Raw genomic sequence first — 14,343 nt, forward strand, 5'->3', positions numbered from 1 at the left:
TTATTTTCAACCAACAATAAATAAAAATGTGTGACATGTCAACTCAAAAACAACCCAATCATTGTCTATGGTTCTATCCACCTCAAACCAAAACTTCCTTTGCAGTAACTTTGCACCCGGTCAAAGTTTCCTCCTCAGCTCTGACATTTCTGTTTGGAAGGAAAATCCTGCTCAGCTCTTTGCAGCAACCTGCTACCTTGTGTGTGTGTAACCAGCCCAGAATACTCCCTGTCCTACTGACGCCCCGTTCAACTTGTTCTCTGCCCAAGTGATGCATTTACAACACTGTGTCCAAATCCTCCACATCTCTCTCTCTTTACCAAGGAAACTTTTCCTTCTGCGTCACAGCAGTCTGTAACGTCCACATCTTAATCCAAGTCCAACAGTCCGTTCTGACATATACAAGCTACCTCCTGTCTGCTCCTTGATCTCATCCTCTGATGGATGCTGAAACTTACTTTCTTCACTCTTTATGGAGAAAAGAGGTAGATTATATAAAACGTTTTAACTTTTTAAACAGATTTAACAAATGTTGTACCACATGGATCTGTTATTGGTCCTCTTCTCTCTCTCTATATATATATATATATATTTTAAATGTTAGAATATAGAAATGATATTTTTTACATTGTATTGTCACATGTATGAAGGGGTTTGGCTCAGCCTCAGCAATTAATGAGGCATTAAGCTTCTCAGCTGCAGTCAGGTTTTAATAAGGTTTAATCTTAGCCTTGAGAATGTAAGCTGTTCTTGTGTGCGCAAAATGCTGAGTTAAGGCTGTTCTCAAGAAACAGGAAGACGCTCTTGCATCACAGGCAGATGCAGTTGATGACTGTCTTAACTGTACAACAGCTGTCGCCAACATCAACAAGCGTCATCACTTTGATCGAACATTCCTCATTGGAAAACAAAGTTAAACAAGAGCATCATTTTTCCTTTCTATTTGCCCAAATATCCTATTTTCCCCTGGGAAAGTAAATTGAATGTTGTTTTCCAGCATCACACACACAATATACTGCGTTGTACTGAAGCAGTTCAGTGAAATGTCTCGATCAGGTTAAGAAATAGTCGTCAACAGAAGACCATTATTCATTCATCTTCCCAAAATATAGTCCGACCCAAACTCCTGACAAAGAAAGGTAATGATATTCAATCTTTGTTTGTACATTCGCATCTAAATAAAAAAACAAATGTTATGTAAAGCGACCGGTCTGCTGACTCTCAGCCAGACACCTGCCGGTTCTTCTCTCATTCCTCATTCTCTGTTTCTACAGCGTCGGTGCCAATTATGCTATTTGGAATTCGAGGAACACCGAGAACAGTCGTAATCGGAAAAAAGTCGCCTTAATATTGAAATAAAAGCTAATATAATATACTGTACTTTTACTGCAGAAACCTGACTAGATTGGAGTGAAATTCTTTTGGAAAAAGAACTTTCAGTGATGATTCAAAATTGAGTTTAATAAAAACAGAAAGGCGAAAAAAAAAATGTTCTCACTCACAATTTATTCAGCACATCGTAGGCAGCGTAATCTCAGTATTGAAAATATACATGTGATCATCATTTTACATATAGGTCAAATGGTTGTAGCAAATAATAATTAGTGTTTGCTGTCACTTTACTTTCAGTTACATATATGGTTCCTTAAGAATAAAGAGATGAAGACGGTTACTGGTGGTTGTCAGTCGCAGATAGTACTTAGTCAAGCCCCCGCACAGGTGTTTTCACTTTCGGCTGATTAGACCTCTCCTCTGGACCATGATTGATTGACGCGACTATGTCCCATCTTTGACCTGTAACAAGCTCTAATCAGCCAGATAATTGAAAACACCTGTGTGGTGTGAATAGCCTTCAAAAGAAGCATGCCTACGTAAAGTAGGGTCAAACAAACCATAACACACACACACTGAACTATTATTACATGGTGCACTTACATTCTTTGTGTGTGATCGTCTGTGATGTCGTCAATCTCTCTACGCTGAACAATTAAAAACAAAAGGAGACACACTACCTACTTAAATAAAGTAATAACAGAATCTTATTACTTGGAATGACTGGTGGCAATGGAGTGTATTATATGGTCCTAATCACAAGATTAATATGGGAATGTACTTCTTGATTTATCATTAGAATACAAGTACAGGACATGCATTTGTGTAGAAATGAACAATACATTTTAATTAATTATATCGTGATAGATTAAAAAAAAAAAAGAAGGAATTGTCACAGAGCACTGCATTGTGATATGCTGAATGCAGTTTATTGGGTTCTTCATATCTGACTTGATGAAAGAAAGCAGCTGCTGCAATATCACTGATCTGAAGGTTTATCGCCTCTTATACCTGCCTTGTGCAACTTGCTGCTCCATTGCACCCAGAAGCATTGTCTGTACTGTGTCTTAATAAACGTTCTGGTACAGAGACACAGCAATACTTCACCTGTGTTCCCACCTCACTCTGAAGATCAGGTGAGGAATAAAGCATATAAGCTTTCCCGTGCCAAAAGCAGACACAAATAATTCAATTAAAGCTGGTTATAACAATAAAGCCCTCAACCCTAGTTTGGTTTTCACAGTGAAGGAGTGTGCAATCCTGTCAATGAGTACAGCTACGTCTTAAAACTATAATCAAGTCAAATAAAAAGGCAGACAGTCCGAATGACTCCCCTCGTGAGAGGGGTGAGAAAAGGAGGAAGAGGAGGGACGATGATTCATGCTTTGTCCAGGTTGATGACTAACCAGGAGAGGTGGAGGAGAGGAGGAAGAAGAAGAAGAAGAAGAAGAAGAAGAAGAAGAAGCCTTCACTGTTTGACAGAGGCCCAGATGATGAGTCCAATAATAACAGCAACTACAACCAACACTATCGCCAGGATGCACATCTTCTTCCGGGAGCTCCCCTGGGGGGGAAGCACAAAGAGGTTGTTTGTGTCATACATACGTATTAGATATAATCTGGATTTTATTGGAGAGATGGATGGTTTTACTCCGGATTGAAGTGACTCACAACCACACTATGAATCCGATCACCTTGTGACTCAGCTTTGTCTTTCCTCCTGTCCGCCTCTTTATCTACGTCATTTGCCAAAGCAAACTCACTAAGAACTTAATCACACAAGGGAGTCCTTGTGCAGGAGGTACATATATACATATATTGCTCCCTCAAAGAGCCCTAGAGCTATTACTTAGATGTATTAATTGGTCCACCAGTTACAAGCTAACCTCTCTAACATTTATACATTTGAATGCCTCTCCTCTCTTCCTCTCCTTGCTCCTTTCCTCAATCCCTTCCCACCCTCTCTGTCCTAGCGAGTCTTACCTGGTAGTCTGCGGCACGTGACAGCTGCTGGTTTGCGCTCTGGACATTCACACTTGCAGTCTCCACATTGGCTTCTATACTGTCTGCAGAACGCACAGGAAACACACACACATATCACACGCAGCAGGTGGGAGGAAGAGGGAGCACATGTGGAACTAAGTAAATGTAAGTTGTTACATTATTAGAGGGATGGAAGAGAAATCTACGAGCAGGAGTCAAAAGCTCACCTATCATGTCTCCCTGCTCATGGACCATCATCCCCAGGTCCTTGAAGATGTCATTGATATCCGTGATGTCCGACTGAGCAACACATAGAGAGAGATGGTTCACGTGAAGCTGATTGAGATACTGTACATATCGGTGTTCCTGCTATTATAGACACTTGATTCTTATTTGTACCTCCAACTGCCTGATGGACGACTCTCTCTCCTGGATCAGCCTCAGATCTTCTTCGGTGATGGCCTCAGCCTGAGCCTGCACCTGGGCATCACTGCAGGGACAAGTGGAGATGAAATTGTAAAAGAAAATAGCAATAATAACAAAAGGAAACTATAATAATGATCAGAAATAGTGGACCTACCTAAAAAAAGCAGGCACACTTCCGAAGCTGTCATCAGGCTGTCCTCCCTGTTAAAGGAAATGAAGGAGTTTAAATAAACATGATGTGCTAGTTATTGTTAAATATACTGTAGAGGACGTTCTTTACTGCGACTGTGGGAACAGCAATGATTCTTATATGTACACGGTTCTACAAAACCTACAGTGCCCATAATACCTCATTATATATAATTAGATTAAGTATTAACGAAACCGGTCTGACAAAGGTTTGCATGGTGACATGGAGCAAATAAACCCTGGACTGTGGCTCCCATGCCGAGACATGTTCCTTAACAACCATTGAAGGCCGCTCCTGCTTATCAGCGTGAACACAGCAGACACAGATACTTTTCTGTGCAGCGAGATTAGCGGTGTGGGGACAAAGTTGCCAAGCAAGCAGGCTCTCCCGAGGGATTCGGTGTCCAAAACAGTCGCGTTTAGTGGCACCACCATGTGAGAGCAACTTCCTGTGAAACTTCTATTTTAAACTAAACAGTTCAAAGAAATATGAAACCACTGAAGGAGAAAAACCACCAACAACAAATACAGGTTCAGCAGCACCTTCTCCTAAATGTCTTTATTTCAACATTTAAAATATACTTTTGATTTATTTATACTTTTGAATGGATTTATAATTCACAGACACGAGGAGGAAGAAATCAGAGAAAATGAAGAAATCTATTTCTCATGTTTTCAGAGTTCCTACGGTCTCAGTTTGTGTTTAAGTTTCAGATGTGTAATGCAAAGGTAAATGTGTAAATTGTAATTTGTAAATGAATGTAACATTTGAAAATAAATATAATAAGATAGCGTTACATTTTGATCAGTAACTCCACTAGAAATGTATTTTTTTTTATAAAAAATGATACAAAAGAACACTAATATGGCAAGAGGTATTAAACTTTAGTTCGGGGAAATATGTTTAAAACATGCAGCCTATGAACACGTATGTATTGCAGCTCGTCTCCTAGACAAGATTAACTCTGGATAAACTCTGGAACTGGTTTGTTGTGTGGTTCAGATACATTCTATCTGTTTGGCAACACCTGGAAGCTGAATTTTCTTCATATATATTTACATGTTACGTATAATTCTTGTCATTTGGAGTGTCTATGGTGTCATTTTATTATGTTGGTTATTCTGTACAGATGACATCTATTGCATGTCTGTCCGTCCTGGGATGGGGATCCCTCCTCGTTTGCTCCTCCCGAGGTTTCTCCCATTTATTTCCCTGTCAGAGGATTTTTTTGGGGGGTGTTTTCCATTATCCAAAGCAAGGGTCAAAGGACAGACGTCGTATATTGTAAGATTTGTGATATGAATAAAATGACTTGGCTGCTGTGGTAGATGTCGCTGAAAGGAAAAAAACAATCTAAATATGCCGACTTGAGGGTCTCTGGGTTTTGTATCATGGGAGTTGGAGCTGTTGTTTCTTTTCTGTGTGCATGGAAGTGTGCTGAATAAAAACCTTAAAAGTCGATTACATTTCTGGGTAATCTTACAATATTTTGGAAGCAGACAGCCTCTCCTTTTCCCTTGTATGCATCTTTACCTTTCAGAGGTTGGATGGGCATACTATCCATCCCTCCTCATATGTCTGTCTCCACTTATCAAGCTTTTGATGATATTAATGTGCAGAAAACCTGCTTTAATGGTTACAATGGCTACTCACTGGTGGATTATTGGTCACTAATATATCATTTAATCTGGTCTACACTCCGACCGTGAGACCTTGCAGACACAGCGGATTACTCACAGACACCCTGGAGCTGGCTCTCACTCTGGCCACAAACTCTCTCTCTTTGTCGGCCGCCTGCCGCTGGGTCTTTTGGAAGCTGTTCAGGGCGGCGGAGAAGTCGTTCACCAGACGCTCCTTCTGTAACTTTCTCTGCCGCTAAAACACACATAGAATAAAAAGGTCACAAAACTTTTAAAAAATTGGGAAAATAACAAGTGTGGTACCAAATCAGTATGAAAAAGCGGGGAAATTATGACTTGTAACGGTAGTTGAGGAGGACGATGGCAGTTCAGTACCTGATCAGGGCCAACAGGAAGTGCACTGAATGCTTTGATCAGTCTGTCAGTATCCTTCGCTAGCTGGTTGCCTTGCTGCTGTTTCTGTTGCCTGCAGACCAAAGACATTTTATATTTATTTGGTAAAGTAGAGACACTGTCAAGAAAACAGATTGCTGAGAGGAGAAGTGGTAGATCGATATATATATATTTGTATGATTGATCACTTGACAATCACTCTCAGACAGGCATGCTTGAAATGTTCTCCACCTGCATTTGAACTAAGATGTTCGAAGTAAACTAGTAGACCAATGATGCAAACCAAGCCGTGCCCCCATTACTCACAGCGTCTGTGGCAGCTGGCCGCTGTCATGCTCCGTTCCCAGCCGAGAAACTGCTCTCTGCAGCTCCGAGGCTGGTGAGGAAGAAAAGAATGCAGACATTGTTCATCTGTGCTAAAGTATCTCCACGTGTCCACCGTGATTCACTTAGTGGAGTCAGTAAAATGGGTGTAATATGAAAGTTGCCGCTGATGATGAGGCCTTCTTCTCTGTACATGTGTATGTGTGTGTGTGTAGTGTGTATATTACTTAGCAGTGTCAGCTTCTGGATGTTGGAGCTTATGTTGTGAACCAGAGCACTGGGGTCCTCTAGCATCCCAGCCTGGTAGGCCATGATGGAGAGCTGTGAGGACACACAACACATTTCATCACTCACTAGTCAGACAGAGAGGTCTGTTACCAAAGTACTCAGTCACAAGTTTTAATCCTACACGACACTAAATGGCTAAAAGTGACATCCAGATATTACACCTACACATGACCGTAGAACACCTCACTCCTAAACTGGGACGTTCTTCCACACCAAACGTTGAAAATAATGTATTTAAGGACCCCACTTCATGTACAGTTTCATGTCTAAAACAGCAATTCCCAACCTGGGGGTACTTGAAAAATAGAACGTGTGATCTATATTAGATATATATCTATAGATATATAGATATATATCTATAGATATATATAAATGCACTCAAGCTCAAATTTTTGTGATGGTCTGCCACAAAAGCTTGATGGGGAATCTTTTTGTTCTTCTTCTTTTATGATTGTAGGTTGCATAAAGTCCTCTTTTTATGAAAGGTTTTAAAATGACGACGTAATGTTTTGTACATGGAGAACAAAACGCTGTAATAGTTGAACCGGGACTGACAGTTGAAAGTGCAGAAAGAGACAAATATGCCCCTGAAGGAGCAGCTGAATGAAAATAGAAGAGCTCACCAGTCATTGGTGAAAGAAACTGAAAGTTTAACATCAGAATGTGTGCAGATTCTAACAGGTTCCTGTTTCAGTGCACAACAACGCCTCGTGGGAATACTTGCTTAGGCACAATAGAAATAGGAGGGTTGTTGAAGGGTTAACACTGTTTGAAAAGGAGTTGAACATACTGATGAATCACAGTTTAAACCTCTTCAATCTAAATACCGAGTAGACTGCAGAGGGACCCAAAGAAAAACAGCTACCCGGAATATTTAGAGGCCAAGTAGAAGCTCTGTGGTGGTTCAATACTGATCGAGGGTCACTTGTGCTTTTCTGCACTGGAAAACAAATTCAACATTGAAGGGTATTTGGGGATAAAATGTTCCAACAGTATTCTCTCCCCTGACATGTAAGACTGTGGGAACATCGAATAAACACACGATGTATTCTTTTTAATAAAAGGTGAAGCTATTTCAAAAACATAAATATTATATTTGGTGTAATTATAATCTTTTTGTCTCTGTTAAAATAGTCCCTATTGAAAGAAAGGAGAAAATCATCAATATAAAAGATGTCCCCAAACTGTGTTTATACTGTATAAACCAATATACTGTGTAAACAGTGTAGATATGAGTATGTATGTACACACACACACACAGTATAATCCACATATTGGTGTTTAAGGAAAATAATTATCCGTGCGAGTTTAGCCTCTGATTTGATCTGATCGTTAGTAAATATTTTGTCAACAATGAGTCAATTGTAACACCTTAATCACAAGAGGTGATTGAGAATGCACGAGATCAGCAGAGAAGTTGAATTACTCAGTTTAGCTCAAAGTAACGGATAAGGGATTTAAATCGTTTGATGAAAAGTCAATTATACACAGATGACTTAAAAACAAAAAAAGAATGGATGAAATATATAGCCAAAACAGTTGCAGCAGTAACCGAAAAGTAATGGTTAATTGGTTGAAGGAGCCAGCATCTGACATGAGGTATTGACTGAGCTGTAGCACTAAAAAGACTATATGGGCTTTCCCCAACAGTCCCATATAGTCCTTAAAGTTTGTCAACTCCAAATGCAATCTGTAAAACATTGTCTAACTGGGCTCCTATTTACTGTAGATAAAGTCTAATATTGTAACAGGGTTGTGCCAGTAATGTTTACTATAACCCAGTCAAGCAGACTTCCTGTACTGACTTCAAGAGGAAACCATAGTGGGCTTTATGTGTGTAATCCAGCCCTGTTACTGCTATGAGAGGGACTAAGATGCATGCTTTCTACTTTAGCACGTTTAAACATTAAATCATGACTGCTACTTTAATGTAAACATCTTCCCTGTCTGCCCGTGTGTGTGTGTGTGTGTGCGTGTATTGGTCCACAGTAGCTGGCAGCGAGAGAAATGCGGAAATCACATGACTTTACAATCACAAGAAGAGTCGTGCACAATAAATGATCGTGCACAATAAATGATCCCCATTTACGAATGAGCCACTAATACTATTTAGGGTAAAGTTGTGTTGATTTGAACGGGAGTCGTGTGTGGACTGTAGCAAGCAGCTGGTCATTAAGTTACAATCAAAGTCGCAGCACAATTTGAAGGTTTGCCTCTCTCGTGCTTGCTTTCGGACAACATATTGGTTCAAATGTCTTTGGTTTCTAAAAATTAAAAACGTCATAATAAGAAATCCATTAGCATGCTTGTCCGTCAGGATAGTAAATCATTCCTAAATGTTCAGCTCAGTAGAGTTAAGAGTTCAGACTTTACCTTTCCTGTGACTTGCGACAGCGGTGTGTTTCCTGGTTCCTGGCCCCTCCCCCGTCACATGATGTCGGGCAGCGAAGCCAAATCACTGGCAGAAGAAATAGATCTGACAAAGGAAGGTTTGTATTAAAGCGATGAAAAAGATCACCGAAAAAACACATTCTAGCGCGATGAGTCGAACCACATGACTAGTATGCACTGGCAGGCTTCTGTACTTGAGTTGTTCCATTATATGCAGCTTTGTACTTACATTACACACTTATTTGAAAGTTGTTATTGCAATTTACACAACAGATTACACCAACAATTATAAAATATGATGCATTCTTATAGATTAAAATACCAAACAATATAGTGGTGCTTTGAATTAGCTCCTCTTTAACGAGCTACAACACGAAATTACATTTAAATGCTTACAGCAATAATAGAACACTCTGAAAGGATCATACTGCAAAACAAGTGATCTTTTACTAGTACTTGTACCAGAGTATTTTAATAAAATATTTTAAATGTACTACTTTTAGGTAAACAAAAAAAAAAAGAATTGTGGATTGCTCCTGGCAGTGTGAAGAAAGCTGTGAAAACTGCCGTGATGCACTGATACCAATACTGATGGACTTTCCGATACTGACTCAAATAGCTGAATTGAAGTGGCCGATCTGGTATCGCATACCGTTATTTAAAAGCCTAACCATTCACTGCATTCATAGCTATGTATTTATTTGTTATATTTAGTTTAACAAAGTCATAAAGGCACTGTTACATCAAGCCTGATGTGGTCTTACACATAAAAGAATGATCCCAGTCTCTTAACCAGTGGCCATGTATGGCTACTGAAAAAGTCGGTGCATCCCTAAATTATTATGAAATCTTGGCTGCAGCCCTGCATCAAACCTGCAAATGTGAGCGCTCTATGAGGGCCATTCAGGTGACTGGTTTTATCTGCTGTCATGTGTCTGTCTAGCAGCACACAGTGTTTAAACTTTGAGGTTCAGACAGGTTAACCACACAGATACACAACAGGCCCCAGTTCCTGGTAATCCAGGTCAGCGTTACTTTGCAGATCAAAAGCCAGTCAGACACAACAGGACATTGCTCTTTTCTTGTTATCAGTCAGCAGAACAGTTCTTTGGGTTTCCATGCAGGTTAAATGAGTTTAAAAAAATGTTTTGCTCTTAGATTTAATCATGTATATGCAATATATATATATATATATATATATATATATATTAAGATAGAACACAACAAAGGTATATTGAGCATTGATCATTGTGAATAGATTAAGAGTCTCAAAGCTTTTTTCCCTTTTAAATTTAAATCCAGTGTGCCATTGAGTATTCAGCTTGACTTGTTAGTTAACTGTTTCAGTTGTGAAAATCCTAAATGTCGGGGATTGGATCGGGGTGAAAGTCTGCTGGTCGAGTAGTATGATCGCTCTTCATTCAACCTCACACTGCATTGAGTTATCTTTGATCGTGCGTACGTGGGCGTTTGTGTCCGTATGAGAGGGACACTTTCTGTCTCTGAGTATTTGGATGGTATTGAGCTCTGTGGACATGCAGTATCTTATCTGTCTGTCAAAGAGAGTCTACTGAACCACATGTCACATGGTTAGCTCAGGTGACCTGTGGGTGAGAACATTTGATCAGAGTATATAAGCCTTGTATTCATGTGGCTTGAGTTTCAGTTCAGAGTAGACCCTCCCAGCTCCTCAGTCATGCTGCGCCCCGCGGTCCTCAGCCTCCTCCTGGCATGTGCCGTGTCTCTCGGCAGCGCTGCTGTCATCCTAGAGAATGGCATGCCCATCCTGTGGGCTCAGACGGCCGGCCAAGTGACCGACCTGCCGACACAGAACGGCATTCTGACCCCCGACCCCTGGCACTTCCTTCACCGCATGAGTCTTTACCGGCTGATGATAGCTGCCACAGACCCGTTTCTGGGATCCATGGGGACGAACGCCACTGACAGTCCAATGTGGGGACTGCCTCTGCAGCTGGGATGGATGCTAACTTCAGGTAAGCTGAAAATATTTTTTGAATCATTTTTTTTATTTTTTATATATATATATATATAATGATTTCCCTTTCCAAAATGAGAATTGGGGCAAAAGTGGGTAGTGAATCATTTAGGAGCAGTAATATAAGATAAGATAATAAAATAAAATAAAAGATACTCCTTTATTAGTCCCACAGCGGGGACATTTGCAGGATCACAGCAGCAAAGTGGACAGTTCAACAAGAGACATTAGTAAAAAAACAAGAAAAATCGAATTATGGGCAATGACCATTTAAATGATTAAATAACCAACATGTACTGTGGGTCCTAAACTGAGTGAACATAACACGATGCCACCAGCTACCAAACAATCTAGACACAAACTGATGGCGTTGTGTACAATGTGTTGTTTCTGTGTAGGGCGTCTCGCTGACCCAACTGCTGCTACAACCTGCGGCCTGCAAACAGGAGATACAATGTGTGTTTCTACTCAGAGCTGGTGGGGCTGTAAGTATGACAAACACACACACACACACACACACACACACACACACACACACATGTAAGACACTAACAAAAACACTGCTTTCTCCTCCAGGTGTGAACTACTTTGCCTCTGCACTACCCTTCCTGTCCGCTGCACAGCAGGGCTTCATGGGAGCAGGAGTTCAGGTATGTGTGCTGCTGGACATCTCAAACTGAAAGACAGTAGTAAACAAGGCTGCAGCTACACTAGCTGCAGACTCTGTGAGGCTGATAGCGATGATGATAGACTTTGAGTTCCAAATGTGATACAAACTATAGTTACATGTGTCTGCTACTAAACGGTGAAGCTGTTATCGTTGTAACACCAACAGAAAGTGCATGGTTTAGTCTCCAACGCAAGGAGTGAAATGGTACAATTCACTGCATATTCTGGATTAGTTGTAACATAGCCTGTAATACTATTAAAAAAGTATTATGACAAAAACTAGGTTTTTATTCAACACTTAGGAGTCCACAGGATCTTTCAATTCCCATTCATTGTCTATGTAAGCAGCTGTGCAATGCATTCTGGTAAATCTCAAAAAGACAAGCAAAAGCTAAAAATACAATATAATATACATTGCTGCACATATGAGGTGTTGCAATATGTTTGCATTGCAGAGTATTTATATTGCACATACGTACATTGATATTGATAAATGCTAATATCAACATGATGATGAGGATTGGTGTTGACTCCATTAGGTCCAGATGCAGGTCCCTGAAGGTGTACTGGGCTATTGCACAACATATGCTGACTGTGCAACTAGCTACCCTGACGCCATGACTAAGTGGGATGCCTTCTTCCAGGTACATCAGGGAACACACACACAAACAGATCCACGTTACTGATTTGTATGTATCGATACACTCGTGGACACAGAGATACATAATAATCTCTTCTGCACTTGAAAGAGGTGCAACACTAACTCGCTGTTTCTGTTTGTGTGTGTTTAAAGGGACTCAAGGCTGCGTCTGAGTCTCTTCTCCCTGAAAATGAGAAGAAAGACGCTCTCCTCGGTCTCTACTGGGCGGCCCAGATGGCTTCAAGTTATGCCTCTGCTGCATGCAATTCCAGGTAATCTATCTATCTATCTATCTATCTATCTATCTATCTATCTATCTATCTATCTATCTATCTATCTATCTATCTATCTATCTTTCTTTCTAATTTGCCTCAGAGGGCCTTTGACCCTCGCATCGGATTAGAAAAAATATAGTATAGTCACGACGAGCCCCAGTGCACGCTGTGATGAGGGGCCCAGGTGCATGCTGGTTACTTGTTCTGAAGCGCGACACACACACACACATCATTAGGCATATATATTTAAAAATGTGTTGGATTTTACAGTCAAATGACCCCCCCCCACAGGCCTCAGTTCAACCACTCAGCCTGCACTGTCTGTATTTACTCCCCGGTACCACTGTCATGATGTAGTGTGGCATAATTTTTCTCATTTAACTCTCGGCAACCACTCAAATAAGCTGCATCCGTCTCTTGTTCTCTCCTCTCCTTCAGGCAGAGCCACTACTCCTCCGTAGAGGTGGCGTTTTCTCAGAGCTGGCAGAACTCGGCCGAGTACGTTGCTGCGGCACATTTCCAATCCAATATGGAGAATTCTGCAATGTTCATAACCCCTCTCCCAGGTCGTATTTTAAAGGTACGTAACTACAACTGCATCCGTCCATTCATTTCATTTGTTTTACGACCTGCGCATTTATCCAACTCTTGTTTTGTTTGTCATATCTGTACGTCCAGGAGGGCGACAGTGCCCCTAACATAGCCGATCTGAGCGATGCGGAGAACCACACACTATACATCTTCTCCTGGATGAGCAGCATCGACAGTTTACTGGGTAGGACACACACACACACACACATACATATTATAATCAAGGCTTTTTGAACTCTTAATGATGACCATGTCCTCTACCAGGTGGGTCTCTGGTGCGTATGTGGAAAAGTGCCATGTGTTCAGTGACCACAAGAGAGAAAGGCAGAGAGATGCTGGGGCAGCTCCTGCTGAATCCCGGGTTCGCAACAAGCTCTTTCCTGTCCATCATCAGTGCAATGACTACGGGATGCTGAAACAAACACACCCTCACAAACAGAGCGATGTAGCAACTCCAATTAAATCATTTTAGTCACTTTCTTTGAAAAACATGAAATAATCTTTTACTTTTTTTAACAGAGTACAGGATTACTTTTGCATTTTATGGGGGGGGGGGGTTTCACTAAGAGAAGATATTTGCAATACAAAAATATTTTTTGTGAGTAAAGTAAGCTACGTCATTACGTCATTATTTGGAAGGTTAGATGATCAACAGGCAGTTCTATATTACAGTTTAAAGCAGTCTTCTGTCTGTCTTTGCTCTCATCACTCTCTTGTGAATGCATATTCCCCAATAGAGCATACAAAAACAACAATATTACTGTCATTATAGTACTCTTTTTTTATGATTGTATTATTGCACTCTGATCGATAATAGTACAGAAAAATCGCAAAGACGAGACACAGTAAGATCTCGAACTCTGGTCCGAAGATGCACAGAACATCTTTAAATCTTACAACTGCAATCAACGAGGGTTATGAATATTTCATCTCGACACAGCTACAGGATGTCACAACGTGTTGAGGCCTTACTCTAGTACAATAGCGCTCCCTTGTGGTACTTTTATGTAAGTGCTAACATATTTTGAATTGTCAATGGGCAAAGTAATGTTACAGCTCCATAGACAATGCATTGGGAAAGACGTTATAGTATATGGCTACAGCTTCTGTTTCAGAACTAAGAACAATATGGTTACGGGTCCATACAATCGGTTCACTGTCTGTGGAGCAGCTCCAGGCTTGAAGACATCACAGGCTTCTGGATT

At 40.6% G+C, this 14,343-nt stretch overlaps 2 protein-coding genes across 2 annotated transcripts; one reads left to right on the forward strand and one right to left on the reverse strand.

The window, feature by feature from the left end:
• Window positions 1-1,491: 1,491 nt before the first annotated feature.
• stx7l (syntaxin 7-like) lies at window positions 1,492-8,988 on the reverse strand. Its single transcript, XM_079180913.1, has 10 exons — window positions 8,950-8,988; window positions 6,516-6,609; window positions 6,271-6,340; window positions 5,947-6,037; window positions 5,669-5,806; window positions 3,896-3,942; window positions 3,715-3,805; window positions 3,543-3,615; window positions 3,316-3,398; window positions 1,492-2,896 (listed from the first exon to the last, which is right to left on the reverse strand). Exons 2-10 carry the CDS (start codon window positions 6,598-6,600, stop codon window positions 2,801-2,803), a joined length of 774 nt encoding a protein of 257 aa, XP_079037039.1. The 5' UTR covers window positions 6,601-6,609; window positions 8,950-8,988; the 3' UTR covers window positions 1,492-2,800.
• A 1,675-nt stretch (window positions 8,989-10,663) lies between these two features.
• On the forward strand, window positions 10,664-13,586 carry LOC306711867 (protein LEG1 homolog; the record flags this gene model as incomplete). The annotated part of the gene is made up of 8 exons (XM_079180931.1): window positions 10,664-10,961; window positions 11,362-11,448; window positions 11,540-11,613; window positions 12,172-12,276; window positions 12,426-12,544; window positions 12,986-13,127; window positions 13,226-13,322; window positions 13,403-13,586. The coding sequence occupies 8 exons, from the start codon at window positions 10,664-10,666 to the stop codon at window positions 13,552-13,554; spliced, it is 1,074 nt and encodes a 357-aa protein (XP_079037057.1). The 3' UTR covers window positions 13,555-13,586.
• Window positions 13,587-14,343: the final 757 nt, after the last annotated feature.

The sequence above is a fragment of the Pholis gunnellus genome (genome assembly GCF_910591455.1).
Source record: "Pholis gunnellus genome assembly, chromosome: 19".
Taxonomy (NCBI): domain Eukaryota; kingdom Metazoa; phylum Chordata; class Actinopteri; order Perciformes; family Pholidae; genus Pholis; species Pholis gunnellus.

Bases quoted from the DNA above. Each gene is read 5' to 3' on its own strand.
- stx7l (XM_079180913.1), bottom strand. From the start codon at position 6,600: ATGGCCTACCAGGCTGGGATGCTAGAGGACCCCAGTGCTCTGGTTCAC. The intron at 6,341-6,515 runs GTAATATACACA...CTTCCTCACCAG, and splicing joins CCAGAAGCTGACACTGCTAA to CCTCGGAGCTGCAGAGAGCA. The intron at 3,806-3,895 runs GTAGGTCCACTA...TTGTCCCTGCAG, and splicing joins AGTGTGCCTGCTTTTTTTAG to TGATGCCCAGGTGCAGGCTC.